This window comes from Pecten maximus, chromosome 2 (assembly GCF_902652985.1).
Source record: "Pecten maximus chromosome 2, xPecMax1.1, whole genome shotgun sequence".
Taxonomy (NCBI): Eukaryota; Metazoa; Mollusca; class Bivalvia; order Pectinida; family Pectinidae; genus Pecten; species Pecten maximus.
The window spans coordinates 31,626,832-31,643,929 of NC_047016.1; the positions used below are offsets into that span (position 1 = coordinate 31,626,832).

General features: G+C 37.5%; 1 protein-coding gene across 7 annotated transcripts in view; it reads left to right on the forward strand.

The window, feature by feature from the left end:
- The window catches only part of LOC117321788 (ras-specific guanine nucleotide-releasing factor RalGPS1-like), a 101,901-nt gene that overhangs the window by 14,750 nt on the left and 70,053 nt on the right, over positions 1-17,098 (forward strand). Inside the window, exons 1-2 of one of the 7 annotated variants that reach the window (XM_033876355.1) lie at positions 11,560-11,574; positions 12,443-12,519. The exons of 5 other annotated variants lie outside the window; for them this stretch is intronic. In XM_033876355.1, coding sequence (XP_033732246.1) covers positions 12,481-12,519 — 39 coding nt within the window. In that variant the 5' untranslated portion in view covers positions 11,560-11,574; positions 12,443-12,480. Of the gene's footprint in view, positions 1-11,559; positions 11,575-12,442; positions 12,520-17,098 lie in introns of those variants that run through there. One more of the 7 variants, XM_033876354.1, reaches the window with a different exon arrangement.

Consider the following 17,098-nt stretch of genomic DNA (forward strand, 5'->3'; position numbering starts at 1 on the left):
GTTGGGATTTCAGGACTGATATCAAACCTTCATCTTTTAAGTAGCACTTGTTCACTTAACAAGCTGTGAATGATTTGTATAAAAAAATACACGTTGAAGGCCTGATTCAATTTGGGTCTCCTGCAGGGCAATGATTGGTTTCTCATACATGTTTAAAATGTGATAGACTGGTAGGTCCTTTAGGACACCCCAAGTCTGACATTGTGACAGACTGGTAGATCCTAAGGACATCACCGGGTGATATTGTGAATCACTTCTGTATGTGATACTCCATCTGACACACTGATACTCAACTTGACACACTGATGCCAGTCAGACATACTGTTACTTGAACTGACACACTGATTCTTGACCTGACATACTGGGTACTTATACTCAATCTGACACACTGATACTCACTCTGACACACTGATACTCAATCTGACACACTATACCGGATCCTACTCACTGACACTCCATTTGACTCTGTGATACTCAATCTGACACACTGATACCATACCTGACACATGTATACCAATCTGACACACTGATACTCAATATGACACACTGACACCGGACCTGACACACTGATACTCAATCTGACATGCTGATACTCAATCTGACACACAGATACTCAATCTGACACACTGATACTCAATCTGACACACTGATACTCAATCTGACACACTGATACTCAATCTGACACACTATTGTATGGTAACTTGTGAGATTCAAGAGTGTAGTTACATCCTTTGGGATACCAGGAGTCTGACTGATATTGATTGTTCCTGATACTAGGTTGAGCTATTCAGTTATAAGTAACAGGCAATAGATATTGATCCTGTATAAAGTCACACTTGGTCTAGCCTGACATACAGATCTGGTATGGATATGTTAAAGTCTAGCCTGGAACTGCCATGTGTCGCAAATAGCCATAATCCCCTCCGATACTGACAGAGGATGTTTTCCATCTCTTTATTTTTCAGAGAAAAGTCAACGACCTGAAAATCAATGGTTAATCAGATTGATTGCTCCTGTGTTGTTGTAGTGTAACAGCACCAGTAATAGAGATCACTGTAGGTGGCACTGTAGTGGGGTTTTGTATCGATTGTTAAGTGTGGTTACAGAAATAGCTGATGTGTTTATTACTATACTGATTGAAATCAAATACAACATACAACTGTGTGGGAGATTACCAGAGGTAAATGCTGTGAAACTTCCTTTTCTGATAAATCAGATAAGCTGGAATCTTCGGGAGAAAACTTTTGATGTATTAACAATTGTTTACCTGATAAACATGTTATGGATATATTGAATTATTTTGGCATTAGCTAAAATTCCTGCTAATTATATATAGTATACCCCTGTATGTTGGTACATAGTTATTTAGTTACTGGGTTACCACCTACATGACTCCTCCTGCTGACAGCATACTGACTTAGTGGGTTAGTTTTCACCTCACTCTCTAATTAATAGTCAGTGCTCTGTCAGTATACAGTGTATCTACCTTGTATATGGACAAAGATTTAAAATTGGGCAATATAATCAATGTTTATGGCACACAAATCTTAGAATACAATGGAACTTCGTTAACTCGAACACGGAAAACTCGAATACCCCGCTTAACTCGAAGTACTTCTTCAGCCCCGGTCAATTTCTCTCTTTACACTGAACTGATGAGCGACAGAGCGGAGTTATAATGATTATATAATGTTGACAAATATTGACCAAACTTTGCACCAAAAATGACAACTCGCTTAATTCGAACACTCGGATAACTCAAAGTTTTCTCGTGGTCCCATCGAATTCGAGTTAACGAAGTTCCACTGTATATTAATGTTAATGATTTAATTTTTACAAATGATAATTCAGTATGACTTAAAAGATAAAAAGTTAAAAAGTACAAGTTGAACAGGTAGAGGTGAGCTTTGGGTTTTAACTTACTGGGTACTTATAATCCTACTGACAGGAATTATTTTATTAAAAACTGTGTACATGTACAGTGGAACTTCGTTAACTCGAACTCTGATAACTCGAATACCCCGCTTAACTCGAAGTACCTCGCTGGTCCCGGCCGAATTCTCTCTTTATCTTAGTAAAAAAAAACTCGGAAAATTCGAATTCGGATAACTTGAAAAACTCGGATAATACGAAGTAAAAATTTGGTCCCAACAATAAAAATCCTTCTTGAAATGTTCGAATAACTGGAAGTATAATTTTCGTGGATCGGTGGCAAACGCCGACATTTTTTAAGAGCTAAATTCCGTTTGTAATACTGAACATATCGGCACTACTATCAACCTACATGCTATTATAAGTGTTTCATAAATTCATAAAAGAAATTGTCGGTTGAATCTTATAACAACAAGTCTTGGTGATAAAAAGTACTGCTTTACTTGCATCAGGTAATTTCCCAAGGCGGTCGCCGATATCAGTACACACGATAGTCAACAACTCATCTACCCGTTCGCTCAAGCGGAACTAATCTCTGACACACCGGTAGATCTACCCGGTTGATGTTTTTACAGGTGTAGAAATGACACAGTCACCGGCGCCTATTAAATCTTTAAACTGCTGAAACAATAGCGTAATTACTGCCGAGGTGTTCAGAGTACAACTGTAACGGTCAGTGCTGTCTATTAAATCGGATAAAACGCCAACTCAGTTACAGTAACATTTTATACGCACATGCGCAGCCCAACTTCCGGTGCTAATACACATGGAAATGGCGTGGTTATCAATAAAAAGTAAGTAGGCCGATCAAACAGTATTTTATATATGTCCAATAAAAGGTAATGGTTCTGTTACGTTTTGTATGCAATCTGTGTTAAACTTAAACGGTTATTTGTTTTGACATTAACAACTTGTTATTTTGTCGAATTCCGTTTTATCATTTACCTTTTGCAAACATGACTTGCACATCAGATCGTTATTGAAGTGACTAAGTGAAAGAAACTTTATCGTGACTGTATATCGGCAAAACTACACCAAATTACAAGTGACATAACGAAACATTACATATATATTTACATGTATTGACCAGTCGTCACACTAAACTGATGAGCGACAGAGCGAAGTTATAATGATTATATAATGTTGACAAATATTGACCAAACTTTTCACCAAAAACGATAACTCGCTTAATTCGAACACTCGGATAACTCGAAGTTTTTTCGTGGTCCCGTCGACTTCGAGTTAACGAAGTTCCACTGTATAATCTTTTGTAAACTAAATTTCTTAAAAAATGAAAATGCTACCTGTATTATGATGGTAGTATAAATTGTTCACTGTCTGAAAGTTAAACTTCATTTTGACCTTCAGCTCCTGATATAATTGAGTTTCACCAAAATCAATTTCCAACAGAAAAATTGTATCTGAAATAAGACTCCTGAAAAGTAAAGACTTATATGCATAATTATGTCAACATTATCAGACAAAGGGAGATAATCTGCATCGTGGCCAGCTTCACACCTTGCTGTTTTCCCTGAGTAATCAGTATGATTAATATGTTTTAATGGGGAGGCAGTATGACCTGTCTGGATTGTTATAGTTGTGTGTAATATCTCCCTGTGGGTTTTATATATCATGGTCAGTGCTGATCGAGTGGTGAGGTTGAATATCTGTAGCTGATTGATGGCATCAGACATCATAATTTCTTTGTGTAATGAAACATTATGGATAAAAACCAGACGTTTTCTAATGATAATTGGAAACATGAATTTGCAAAGTCATATAAAATTTTGTGTACAAATAAACATTACATTGTGAAATTACATTGATGCCGTCTCCATTTCTTCAAATGCAGCATGTACATGTGCCAGCCAGATTTAAAATACTAGAGAAAGCTTCAATCACATGTATTTCTCCAAATGTAAGTTCCATCATGATTACTCAATCCTAACCACTAGTTTAGTCATTGTTACTCAATTGATATAAACCTCCAGTTATATCATGATTACTCCACATCAACATTTAGTTTAGTCATGGCTACTCTATATAAATTCCAGTTATATCATGATTACTCCATATCAACCATCAGTTTAGTCATGGTTACTCCATATCAACCACCAGTTTAGTCATGGTTACTCCATCTTAACCTCCAGTTTAGTCATGGCTTCTCCATATCAACCACCAGTTTAGTCATGGATTACTCCATCTTAACCTCCAGTTTAGTCATGGTTACTCCATCTTAACCTCCAGTTTAGTCATGGTTACTCCATATCAACCTTCGGTTTAGTCTTGGTTACTCCATCTTAACCTCCAGTTTAGTCATGGCTACTCCATATCAACCTCCAGTTTAGTCATGGCTACTCCATATCAATCACCAGTTTAGTCATGGTTACTCCATCTTAACCTCCAGTTTAGTCATGGTTACTCCATCTTAACCTCCAGTTTAGTTATGGTTACTCCATATCAACCACCATTTTAGTCATGGTTACTCCATCTTAACCTCCAGATTAGTCATGGTTACTCCATCTTAACCTCCAGTTTAGTCATGGTTACTCCATCTTAACCTCCAGTTTAGTCATGGCTTCTCCATATCAACCTCCAGTTTAGTCATGGTTACTCCATATCAACCTCCAGTTTAGTCATGGCTACTCCATATCAACCTCCAGTTTAGTCATGGTTACTCCATCTTAACCTCCAGTTTAGTCATGGTTACTCCATATCAACCACCAGTTTAGTCATGGTTACTCCATATTAACCTCCAGTTTAGTCATGGCTTCTCCATATCAACCACCAGTTTAGTTACTGTTTCAATTGCATAATAATACTCAATACCTAGGTGTATATTGGTTTAATCAATTTTATGTACCAATGTATGCAGGTAAGATTAACATGTTTATATATGTGGAAACAAGCAATAAACTGACCAGAGTTGACCATATGGTCTATCTTGACACCCTTTGACATCTACATGGCTGAAATATTTGTCTGTTATTTTTTCTAACTAACCAGAGTTGACCATGGTCTATCTTGACACCCTTTGACATCTATGTGGCTGAAATATTTGTCTGTTATTTTTTCTAACTGACCAGAGTTGACCATGGTCTAGGTTGACACCCTTTGACATCTACCTGGCTGAAATATTGGTTTGTTATTTTTTCTAACTGACCAGAGTTGACCATGGTCTATCTTGACACCCTTTGACATCTATGTGGCTGAAATATTTGTCTGTTATTTTTTAACTGACCAGAGTTGACCATGGTCTAGCTATATATATAGGTTGACACCCTTTGACATCTACGTGGCTGAAATATTTGTCTGCTATTTTTTTTAACTGACCAGAGTTGACCATGGTCTAGGTTGACACCCTTTGACATCTACGTGGCTGTAATATTTGTCTGTTATTTTTCTACATTATGTACACATGTACGTTCCTGATGTTTTCTCTGTTACTATTGTACATGTATGTATTCACTCCGTACTTGATGGTTTGTTACAGCTCGTTCTCCCCAGATAAATTGATTTACCTGGTAATTTGATTCTCTATGCCAGAAGCTCTATAACCTGTCAAGGTGCAGCATGATGTATATTTTAGTTCTTCAGTTGAATGACATTGACCCATTTTCAAGGCTACACAAAGTTCAAATTTAATATAGACCACTTCAGTTGTAGATTAAGCCCTTTGACATCTGAGCTTCTTGGTGTCAAACCTTGAAATAAATCTCCTGAAATGATGAACCACGGTTGTACACATTATGGTTGGCTAGAAATGTGTCTCCTCTATTAGTTTTGGCGGATGTTTTCTCCACCCACGCTGGTTTGTTTGGACAACTTATTGCTTCCCTTGGTATTGCCCTGCTCTGTGTATTCCAAACCATCATCTGTTTTATGAATTCATTCATAGAAACTGTGATGAAGCCTAGCTGGAGAGTTGAGTGTTGAGGCAATGTGATCTTGGATGTATTCACTTACTTACCTGTAGCAAGTCTTGCATCTCTCCAGCTGTTTTCATACACAAGGAAGGTTTGATAGTCACATGGCTGGAGCAGTCGTGGTTAAACTGTGTCGTATTCCTGATAAACACTTTAGTAACTAAGATACAGTATGAAGAAAAATTGAAACACATCAGAAAAAAGTTTATACACAATATTGATGTACCTGTGAAGTATAGCACTGTTGTATTTGTTTATTTTTAAAGTTACTGCAACTGCTGTACAGATTCTGTGCTGTTTAAAAAGATATGAGTGGATTAAAATAGGCTGTCAGGAAAACATGGATGTTAAGTTGAAACTTTTAAAAGATGATGATGGATGTATGTAGGGTTAATCTGTGGATGTTGCCTGTACATTGATAGTCAGGATGGAAGAAAATGATGGACTATTCAGTGGGGACGAATTAGTCAATATAAGAGCAATGCGTCGGGTAAGTAGTGTTTTGTCTCGTTGTTTCATCGTCACAAATTGAGGAGAAAATTCAAGGGCTTTTGAGACAGAATATCCTGGGTTGGTATCATAAAACATATGGTTATATTCAGTATTTATGTGTACATATCAGTGAGACAAATCTCTGAAATTCATCTGAGTTGGTTCCCTGTTGTTATAAGTTATAAATATATACAGATCCTGCAGTGCAATCCCACATTGTTTGGAGGTCTCTCATATAAAATTGTTAACATGCATGATGAAGAATTTACATGTATATTTAGCTCACCTGTCTGATGGACAACTGAGCCTATCCTATTATGTCGTGGTGAATTTCCATCTGTCTAGCACTACCCAGGTAATTTTTTTCTTAAAATGAATTTTAGCTCATCATATCTGAAAGTGACCATGTATCATCTATCATTCATTTTTCTGTCCATCTATCAGACTTTTCCTTGAAACACCTCTGATCTAAGTGACGGATAGGGTTTGGTCAATTATTTGGCCGGGTAAATTATTTGATGATAGAATTAAACATCTGTCATAAAAAAGTAAAATTTAATAATCTATTATAAAAAAAAAGTAGAATTCAATATCTATTATAAAAAAGTAGTTGGTGTCCAAGGGGACAGGGGAACAAAGTCCAATAGGAGAAATAAGTGAAAGTTTTAAAATCATTTCCCATCTGTATCCAGGCTAATTAAGGGATAACAAAAATTTGATCTGGAATATCATTGGATGAAGAGGGCTCAGTCTGCTGTATAAATGGAGGGTGGCAACGTAACATACAACCAAATACAGGAATTAATGTTGAAAATTATTTTGCTTCTCTACTGCAGAAGGTTTAAGAAGAATAATGTCCAAATTTGATAGTCCATGAGGACACAGAATCAATATTTAGGTCTCTGATAAAATGTAACTTTTACGAACAAATGAAATATGTTCTGTATTAGGGCCAACACAATGGCTTCTAGCTGCTTTGCGATATCGATCATTATAATGATGAAATGAAACATTTTAGCCATTTATATATGTACAGATGTTCTGAACAAGGCCACTGTTGTATTTATATATGTTGGCCTTGCATTGGAAATAGATGATATCTGCATATACATTGTAGACCTATCTTCATCCTATTGCATAGTACACCTACATTTGGACCTTCAGTGATGAGATTTTTGCCTATGTCAACTCTGAAACTTAAAAGTCATGTTTATTTTTTGAAACTTTATCTTGTATCATTTGAACAGGAACTGACCAGAGCTTTACCAAAGTTTAATGAAATCCTCAAACAATTTGTAATGTAAAAAACAATGATAATCCCTGTGTAAATGAATTTGACCTTGACCTATATGGAAGTTAGCAAAAGTCAGATGATTAATTGGTGAGTGATACAGGCCTATTACACCTCTTATCAATCTTTATGTTATAAGAAGTTATTAAATAGAAGGGAGATAACCACTCTTTTAATAGAGACATTAGGGAAGTAATTCTCTTTTCTTTTCTGGGAGATATTGCATAAGATATTAAAAAAGGGGGAAAACCACCATTTATAGGAATATATATATATGTAGTAGTGGCGGGGATGTGTAGTGGAGGGGTTAATTTAACTTACCATATCAATTAGTTCTCTATGGAAGATGGATAATTATGAAGTTAATGGGTTGTAAGGGGAGGCAATATTTATTTTTAATGGCCTTTGTGTGGAGAAAAGAAAACAGACTTAATTTGTAACAAGTTAAAATATGAAAGTGAAATAACCAGATAATTGACCCATATATAAGGAGAGCATAATGAATTCATTGTTTGGTGGATTTCTTTGCTTCTGCTGATACTGATGTCTGTTTGCTGGGAACAACAAAGCTCTGTTATAAAAGAAACAGTGGATACGTTACGCCCAGGTTTCAATGATCAAATAAATTTATCTGTACTATTTTTGTAAAAGATAGATTCAAAACCAGTCTTGCAACTCCAACATGTTCAATATGAGGTCGTTTTATCCTGACTTGGCATACACACATTATAAGAACTATTTTAGTGTTTTGATTGCATTTTATGAAGTTTTTACTTCAGTTGACTGTATATATATATATATATATATATATACACACACACAGTATATGTATCTCATAAAATATATCTGATGAAGCATGCTTAAATGCTAGCCTTGTGTTCCTCTGTCAGTGTGTATGTTGATAAAAGTGATCAAAACAACAGCTCAGAAGAAATATAGAGATCAAAATATCAAGTTTATGCTGTAAAAAGAGAATGTTAATTATCTATCGAATGCAGTGAATACAACATAGTAACTCAAACACTGATGGGGTCCAAATTGTATTCAAAGGGGCAGAATCGAGTAGGGGTCCAATTCTATTCATACTTGTAGTGTAGCCCCAAAAGAGTGGACTCGAGAGGGGTCGAAACAGTGTTTACGCATGCAGTCTAAACCCAAATGGACGAGCTCAGGAACCCGGGTCCTAACTGTATTAGGTGCTTTTACACATGCAGCGTAGACTCAAAGGGGCAGACATGGGCAGGTGTCAACCAAAATGGGCAGACATGGGCAGGTGTCAACCAAAATGGGCAGACATGGGCAGGTGTCAACCAAAATGGGCAGACATGGGCAGGTGTCAACCAAAATGGGCAGACATGGGCAGGTGTCAACCAAAATTGAAGGGATTGAAACTGCATTTAAGTAGTTGGTGCATAAAGGATGAAATAGTGACCTATTGGGTCAGTATTGTATTATTGAATTTGTATGTGGGGCACAGTGACCTGTTATAAATAATTTATATACATTACTTGTATATATATATTAGGTCACTATACATGTCTGCAACTTGAGCGAACTTCTAAGATATTCTATTTCCATAAAATCTGGTAAATGGTACAAAAGGTCATATGCAATTCAGAGTCATTATAATCCATTCTGTTACATAAAAGTTAAAAGTCGCTTGATCTGCAAAATTTGTTTTTCCATTTTCTGCACACCATAAATTTTCAATACTGTAAACTGCTTACTTCACTTAATCCTGTCAGAAAGAACATGCTTTTAATTTGTATACATGTTTTTTTGTGACTCGAGTTACAAATTGTGTGGTTCCAGTCCATAACATATAATTGTGATGAGATTGAGAGTGCATTACTCTTCATCACATCCCTTTTACCTCTCAGGAGATGTCAGATAACACACAACAACAGGGGTAGGAAACAGAACAATCTCTTTACCAAGGCAATGATTTGATGTTTGGCAGATATTCAAGGAGAGGTATTCTCAATTTATTTTGTGATATACAGTGTATTTAAAAGTCAGAAGGATTCATATCTACAGAGAACTTGTAACTCTTGAGGATAGAGGCCGGGGATCTATCAAACAGTAGATAAGGCTAGGTGTTTTCACTGACATTGGTTGATGTGTCTGCAGTATTGCCTTTATGGCCAAAAGGGTCCCAATAGGTTGACAAGTCCTTACTTAGCTGCGCTGTCCTAATGAAAGCTTCTACCAAACTGTAAACACACAAACTAGCTCTGGTTAAAAACCCACTATTTATGAGCAGATGAGAAAGGGATGTTGTCCTGTCTGATTCCTTAATGAGATGTGAAGTTGCCGACAGGGCTCTGGAACTAGGGGTGTGTGACAAAAGACTGATGGTTTCGTCTGATCTCTGTCTGGTCGCAGGCAAGGCGTAGGAGCATTGTATTGATCTGTAGTCCCTGGCACTGGACAGAAAACTAACGTGTGAAAATAAATCTGATAAAATATACCACAGGACAGGCTGCACTGGAAAGGTACTGCATCCTGTATCCTTGTTCCTGACCCTTGACCCTCGACCCTCGACCCTCGCTGTCTAGTTGATTGAGTGGTGATCATTGTCATCACTTACAGTGATAGATACAAGGCAGGAAACATTTAACCAGTAAATGTCCCCTAATACTATTGTTCTCTGAAAGGCTGGATGTACTTGACCAAATAGATAGATAAAAATAATTCTGCATATGTATAAATTATAATCATCAGAGCTAGCACATGCTGTTGGTATATACCTGAGTACTTATCAGATATATCTATTCAATGGTTTCACTCAGGCTGTTTTCTGCTTAACATTATCAACATGGCATAATTTCTTTCTTTTAACAACTATTTATGTTACAGACTAAAATGCATTTCAGGTATAGTAGCCATTTTCCTTTCTGCATCCTTCAGCCAATATGGATGGATGCTATCAAGAACACAAATTTTATTTAAGAATAAATAAAAATATTTGATAACTTTTTTTCCTGATCAACTGTAATTTAATTTGTGTACTTATCACTCTGTCTGCAATTAGACTCACCCGAGGGAGTTTGACAGGGGATTGTGGATTCTGGTCACTAACTAAACTCCGGCTGGCTGTTACTGACATGTGACGATGTATTGATTATGAAGGATAGGGGCTTGCTTTGTGTGGAGGGCCTCTCTGTCTAGTGATGTTCAGACGGCTGGGGGGGCACATGGGATCATACTCTCAGTACTCAGTGAATTAGCCAGCCTCTATTCTGAGGCAGTGTCCAGATGATGTTTTAGTATTGGTTTGCATGGTTTCAGAGGTATCCAGGGAGTCTAATGACCTCCCGGCGCTATATAACAAGTGATAATTACCTATCGAAGGATCAGAAAATGTCATTATCCATTGTCGTCAAGCCGTGAAGATGAAGTGTGTCATTTGTGTGTCTGGTATCCAGAAATGAGGTGTATGCCTCTTGGATGTCAATACTCTGACACCTTTCATTATATTACACTGGAGTTGACTTTCCTTAATATATTCTGAAACAATGGGCGTTTTTTAAACACATATATATTAGCGTACTATGAAAAATGAATTAATTCAGCATATTGTAGGTAAACTTTTGATGTTTTACTGTCCTTTGGCCTTGGAGTCACTTTATGCCATGGAGGTACATTTTTGATGACTGTGATTGACATTTGTTTGTATTGTGTGGATTTTTCCTGACCTGTCGGATAATAACGGACAATAGCTCCCTATGGAGAAGTGCAGACTGGGGCACACGATGGATGTAAAATGGCAAACCGTGGCCCTAGGTGGGAACAAAAGTGTCCTAGGTAGGGACAAAGTTAAATATGTGACAATAATTATGATAAAGGGCATGCACTAGAGCCAAAAGGGTAGCTTCCACAAATTGGCTACCTTGACTTAAAAAATCTGCCAGCTGTTCATCAGATAGACATGTATGTATATATGCTGTATATGTATGTGTTAATTGCATTTGAATGTATATGTAGATTTTACAACATCATCAAACTATGTAAATTTCATTTACACAAACTAGCTTGAGATCTTACGACTATGTCAGTGTAATACTGTATTTAGAAGCAGTCATATATATATATACGCTAGGTATTCATGTATTTCTATCTATTCAGCAAAAGCTGGATAAATCATGATTTTGTATTTCTGAAAATAGATTCATATTTCAAAATATGTACAAATAGGCTTTAACAAGGCTTTATAGTTCATGGTTGATTTTCTGATCTGTATATTGTATACATATATATTATATTATATCAGATTTTAAAATCACCTGATCTATATTTATATATTCTGGTTTGTGCGTTTAGGGTGTAATTAATTTATACATGGGCAGACATGAGGTAGCTACAGGGCTTCAGATGGAGACAACAACTACCATATATATATATATATGTACATGATTATTGATACAAACACCTGTATCTACTTGTATATATATGGACACTTATAGAAATAAGTACTGACAGTCAGCGGTGGGACCAACTTTTAAACAGGATGGAAGTTTTACAATTGCCTATTTACACTTAATGAATTTAGTTAGGAATTGTTTGTGATGAAATTTAGATAATCAATATAATTTTTTTGTAATCGGTTTACTATACATGTATTTATAACAATTTATGTGGTACATACAGGACAGGAAGTTGTTATTGTTGTGGTGGTACGTTTTTGTGCCGCGTACTTGGATTGATATAAAACCTGAGATACTCCCTGAAGGAGTTTACCCTTTGTGAATCAGTGCATGTTTACCTGTGGGATTTCACTACTGTTACGTTTCTCCTTTAGAATAACTTTCGTGGATTAATAAGTGTACAAAGATCTGGATGAATATGCCACCAAATTTGAAGAGGTCCCGATCACAGGTATTTATAACTACTTTTGTGACTTTTCTGTATGTATTCAGTGAATTAACTATAGTTTTAGTATATTTGTAATTGATGCTACTGTATTGGATGTCTCGTGTTCCAAAAGTAAAATTCAAGAACCTTCAAAAGTGATAGATAAGTTTTACATTACTTCCATATCTGCCAATTAAAATGCAGTGTATATATATATAGCATTTTCTCTGAAATTTAAAGGATTGATCAATAAATAAGCATCTGATGATATGATTTGATGGAAATTTCTAATGAAAATCCGACACCATGGGTTACTGTGATCGTAACTGGTAAGTAGCTCGTTAGATTTGATTTTTAATGGAATACTAACATGTTATTCCATCCCCCTGACCACAGGGCTTGATACAAAATAGAAAAAAAAACCTGTCCATATATATGTATTATATTCCATATATATGTGTGTTGGACCAGTGGGTTCCCCTTTGTTTGCCAGCTTGGTCCCTGTGCTCCTGAGTAAAGCCTTGGTTCGGTGCTAATTGACCATGCAGTGTTACATATCTATAGATCTGTGGCTCAGACTTCGCTTGGTACCTACATCATCAATCAATTTACCTTCAAAACCCTTTTCTCCAGTGTTGTAGTTATGCATGCAATATTTCAAATAAGAATTATAATAATATTAAAAAAAAAACCAAATGGCCACCAGCTGTCATTTTGTATTTTGATATGGAGTTCGTTACCACTATTTCTTATGTTTTACTAAAGAAATTGTCCTACAACTCGAAGGGTATGTTCACAATATATGGTTTTGTAGGACATTATGCCACGTACATCTTAATTGTTTTTCATCAGACGGTTGTCAGCAGTTGTTTTGACAATTTTGACAACTTGTTACTTTTCTAGTAAATTGAAAAGGAAAAATTTGATTGGGGACAAATCCAGTTCAGAAACCAGTTCAAGAACAAGAAGAGCAATGATGAAACTTGAAGGGCTTCCAGTAGACCCTTGAGAGTATGTTTTTGACTCTTGGGTTTGTTTTGACCCTTCAGATTTCTTAGAAATAGTGATTTGACTGATAAAAATAATAAAAATCACGGGTGATGTGGATTCCCTGACTTGTATGATATCAATATAGATTATCAATGTAGAGCATACCATCTAGGATCTCTTGTTATTTTATGTCAATCTGGAAGTACACATTGCTAGCTCACACATCTTTTACATGTCTGTTTTATTAACAGTACAAATCTATCAGGTCAAATGTTGCACCTTTAAGATGTGAAGCTGGTGGGCGGTCTGTTGACATACAAAGTAACAGATACCTGTAGCAGAGGGAAAGCTTTCTGTTTTAGCCTGGTTTATGACTTATACACTGGGCCAGGCATGACTTCATCAAAGGCAGCTATCTCTGGTCTGGCTATTAGGGAGAGTAACAAACCGTCATAATTAGTTTTCTATGTGCCAGTTTTATACCATTCTAGTGTATCAGTATTTCCTGTTGATCTACCTGTTCTGTCTGTGTGGTGCCGTAGTAATTACAAACCTTCAGTGATAACTGTTTCTGTATACAAACCTTCCACCTGTCTAGAACTCCAATCTGACATACTGTACAGTTGTTTTCTATTTTTGCCTTCATAGCAATATGTTATGTGATGTAAAAAGTGTTTGGATGATATACAGACTGTGGGGGTTCATTATTAAACAATTGTGCCTTTATCCTCAAATTCCCCCAAATCTTAAAGAAAACATACACAAATTAGCAAAAAATAAACAACTTTATAATCAGATAGTGTACAACACATGTTGATATAAATAAACCTTGACACTGCCAAAAGAAAAAAAGTGGAATTATCTCCCTTAGTCACCTTTATATATGTATTGCATTATTCCATCGATAAGCATTTTATTTTGTATAAATACTTCTAATTGGTCAGAAGCTATTTTCATGCTTTGCTATAATCCTATACAGATGATTTTCTTATTGGATTCAAGCATATTGTATATTTTGTCAAGCAAAAGTGAAAATGCAGCATTTCAATCGGTTTGGACAAATTAACAATAGTTATAATGTTATACATATATATATATATATATATATGTAATTGGGCTGCAGTAAATAAGTTGTACACATGGATATGATAGGACATGTAAATGTCAGAGGATAATATATGCTTAGATATGATTGGTATTAGTAAAGTGTTGGATATGATGTGGTGGGATATGATTGGGTGTTAGTGAAGGGTTGGAGGATCTCGTGGGATATGATTTGGTGTTATTGAAGGGTTAGAGGATCTGGTTGGATATGATTGGGTGTTAGTGAAGGGTTAGAGGATCTGGTGGGATATGATTGGGTGTTAGTGAAGGGTTAGAGGATCTGGTGGGATATGATTGGGTGTTAGTGAAGGGTTGGGGATCTGGTGGGATATGATTGGGTGTTAGTGAAGGATTGGAGGATGTGGTGGGATATGATTGGGTGTTAGTGAAGGGTTGGGGATCTGGTGGGATATGATTGGGTGTTAGTGAAGGGTTGGAGGATCTGGTTGGATATGATTGGGTGTTAGTGAAGGGTTGGAGGATGTGATGAGATATGATTGGGTGTTAGTGAAGGGTTGGAGGATCTGGTTGGATATGATTGGGTGTTAGTGAAGGGTTGGAGGATCTGGTGGGATATGATTGGGTGTTAGTGAAGGGTTGGAGGATCTGGTGGGATATGATTGGGTGTTAGTGAAGGGTTGGAGGATCTGGTGGGATATGATTGGGTGTTAGTGAAGGGTTGGAGGATGTGGTGAGATATGATTGGGTGTTAGTGAAGGGTTGGAGGATCTGGTTGGATATGATTGGGTGTTAGTGAAGGGTTGGAGGATCTGGTTGGATATGATTGGGTGTTAGTGAAGGGTTGGAGGATCTGGTGGGATATGATTGGGTGTCAGTGAAGGATTGGAGGATCTGGTTGGATATGATTGGGTGTTAGTGAAGGATTTGAGGATCTGGTGAGATATGATTGGGTGTCAGTGAAGGATTGGAGGATCTGGTGGGATATGATTGGGTGTTAGTGAAGGGTTTGATGATCTGGTGGGATATGATTGGGTGTTAGTGAAGGGTTGGGGATCTGGTTGGATATGATTGGGTGTTAGTGAAGGGTTGGAGGATGTGGTGGGATATGATTGGGTGTTAGTGAAGGATTGGAGGATGTGGTGGGATATGATTGGGTGTTAGTAAAGGATTGGAGGATCTGGTGGGATATGATTGGGTGTTAGTGAAGGATTGGAGGATCTGGTGGGATATGATTGGGTGTTAGTGAAGGGTTTGATGATCTGGTGGGATATGATTTGGTGTTTGTGAAGGGTTGGGGATCTGGTTGGATATGATTGGGTGTTTGTGAAGGGTTGGAGGATGTGGTTGGATATGATTGGGTGTTAGTGAAGGGTTGGAGGATCTGGTTGGATATGATTGGGTGTTAGTGAAGGATTGGGGATCTGGTTGGATATGATTGGGTGTTAGTGAAGGGTTGGAGGATCTGGTGAGATATGATTGTGTGTTAGTGAAGGGTTGGAGGATCTGGTTGGATATGATTGGGTGTTAGTGAAGGGTTGGAGGATCTGGTGGGATATGATTGGGTGTTAGTGAAGGGTTGGGGATCTGGTTGGATATGATTGGGTGTTAGTGAAGGGTTGGAGGATTTGGTGGGATATGATTGGATGCTAGTGAAGGGTTGGAGGATGTGGTGGGATATGATTGGGTGTTAGTGAATGGTTGGAGGATGTGGTGGGATATGATTGGGTGTTAGTGAAGGATTGGAGGATCTGGTGGGATATGATTGGGTGTTAGTGAAGGATTGGAGGATCTGGTGGGATATGATTGGGTGTTAGTGAAGGATTGGAGGATCTGGTGGGATATGATTGAGTGAAGGATTGGAGGATCTGGTGGGATATGATTGGGTGTTAGTGAAGGGTTGGAGGATCTGGTTGGATACGATTGGATGCTAGTGAAGGGTTGGGGGATCTGGTGAGATATGATTGTGAGTGAAGGGTTGGAGGATCTGGTGGGATATGATTGGGTGTTAGTGAAGGGTTGGAGGATCTGGTGGGATATGATTGGGTGTTAGTGAAGGGTTGGAGGATCTGGTGGGATATGATTGGGTGTTAGTGAAAGGTTGGGGATCTGGTGGGATATGATTGGGTGTAGTGAAGGATTGGAGGATGTGGTGGGATATGATTGGGTGTTAGTGAAGGGTTGGGGATCTGGTGGGATATGATTGGGTGTTAGTGAAGGGTTGGATGATCTGGTGGGATATGATTGGGTGTTAGTGAAGGGTTGGAGGATGTGGTGAGATATGATTGGGTGTTAGTGAAGGGTTGGAGGATCTGGTTGGATATGATTGGGTGTTAGTGAAGGGTTGGAGGATCTGGTTGGATATGATTGGGTGTTAGTGAAGGGTTGGAGGATGTGGTGGGATATGATTGGGTGTTAGTGAAGGGTTGGAGGATCTGGTTGGATATGATTGGGTGTTAGTGAAGGATTTGAGGATCTGGTGGGATATGATTGGGTGTCAGTGAAGGATTGGAGGATCTGGTTGGATATGATTGGGTGTTAGTGAAGGGTT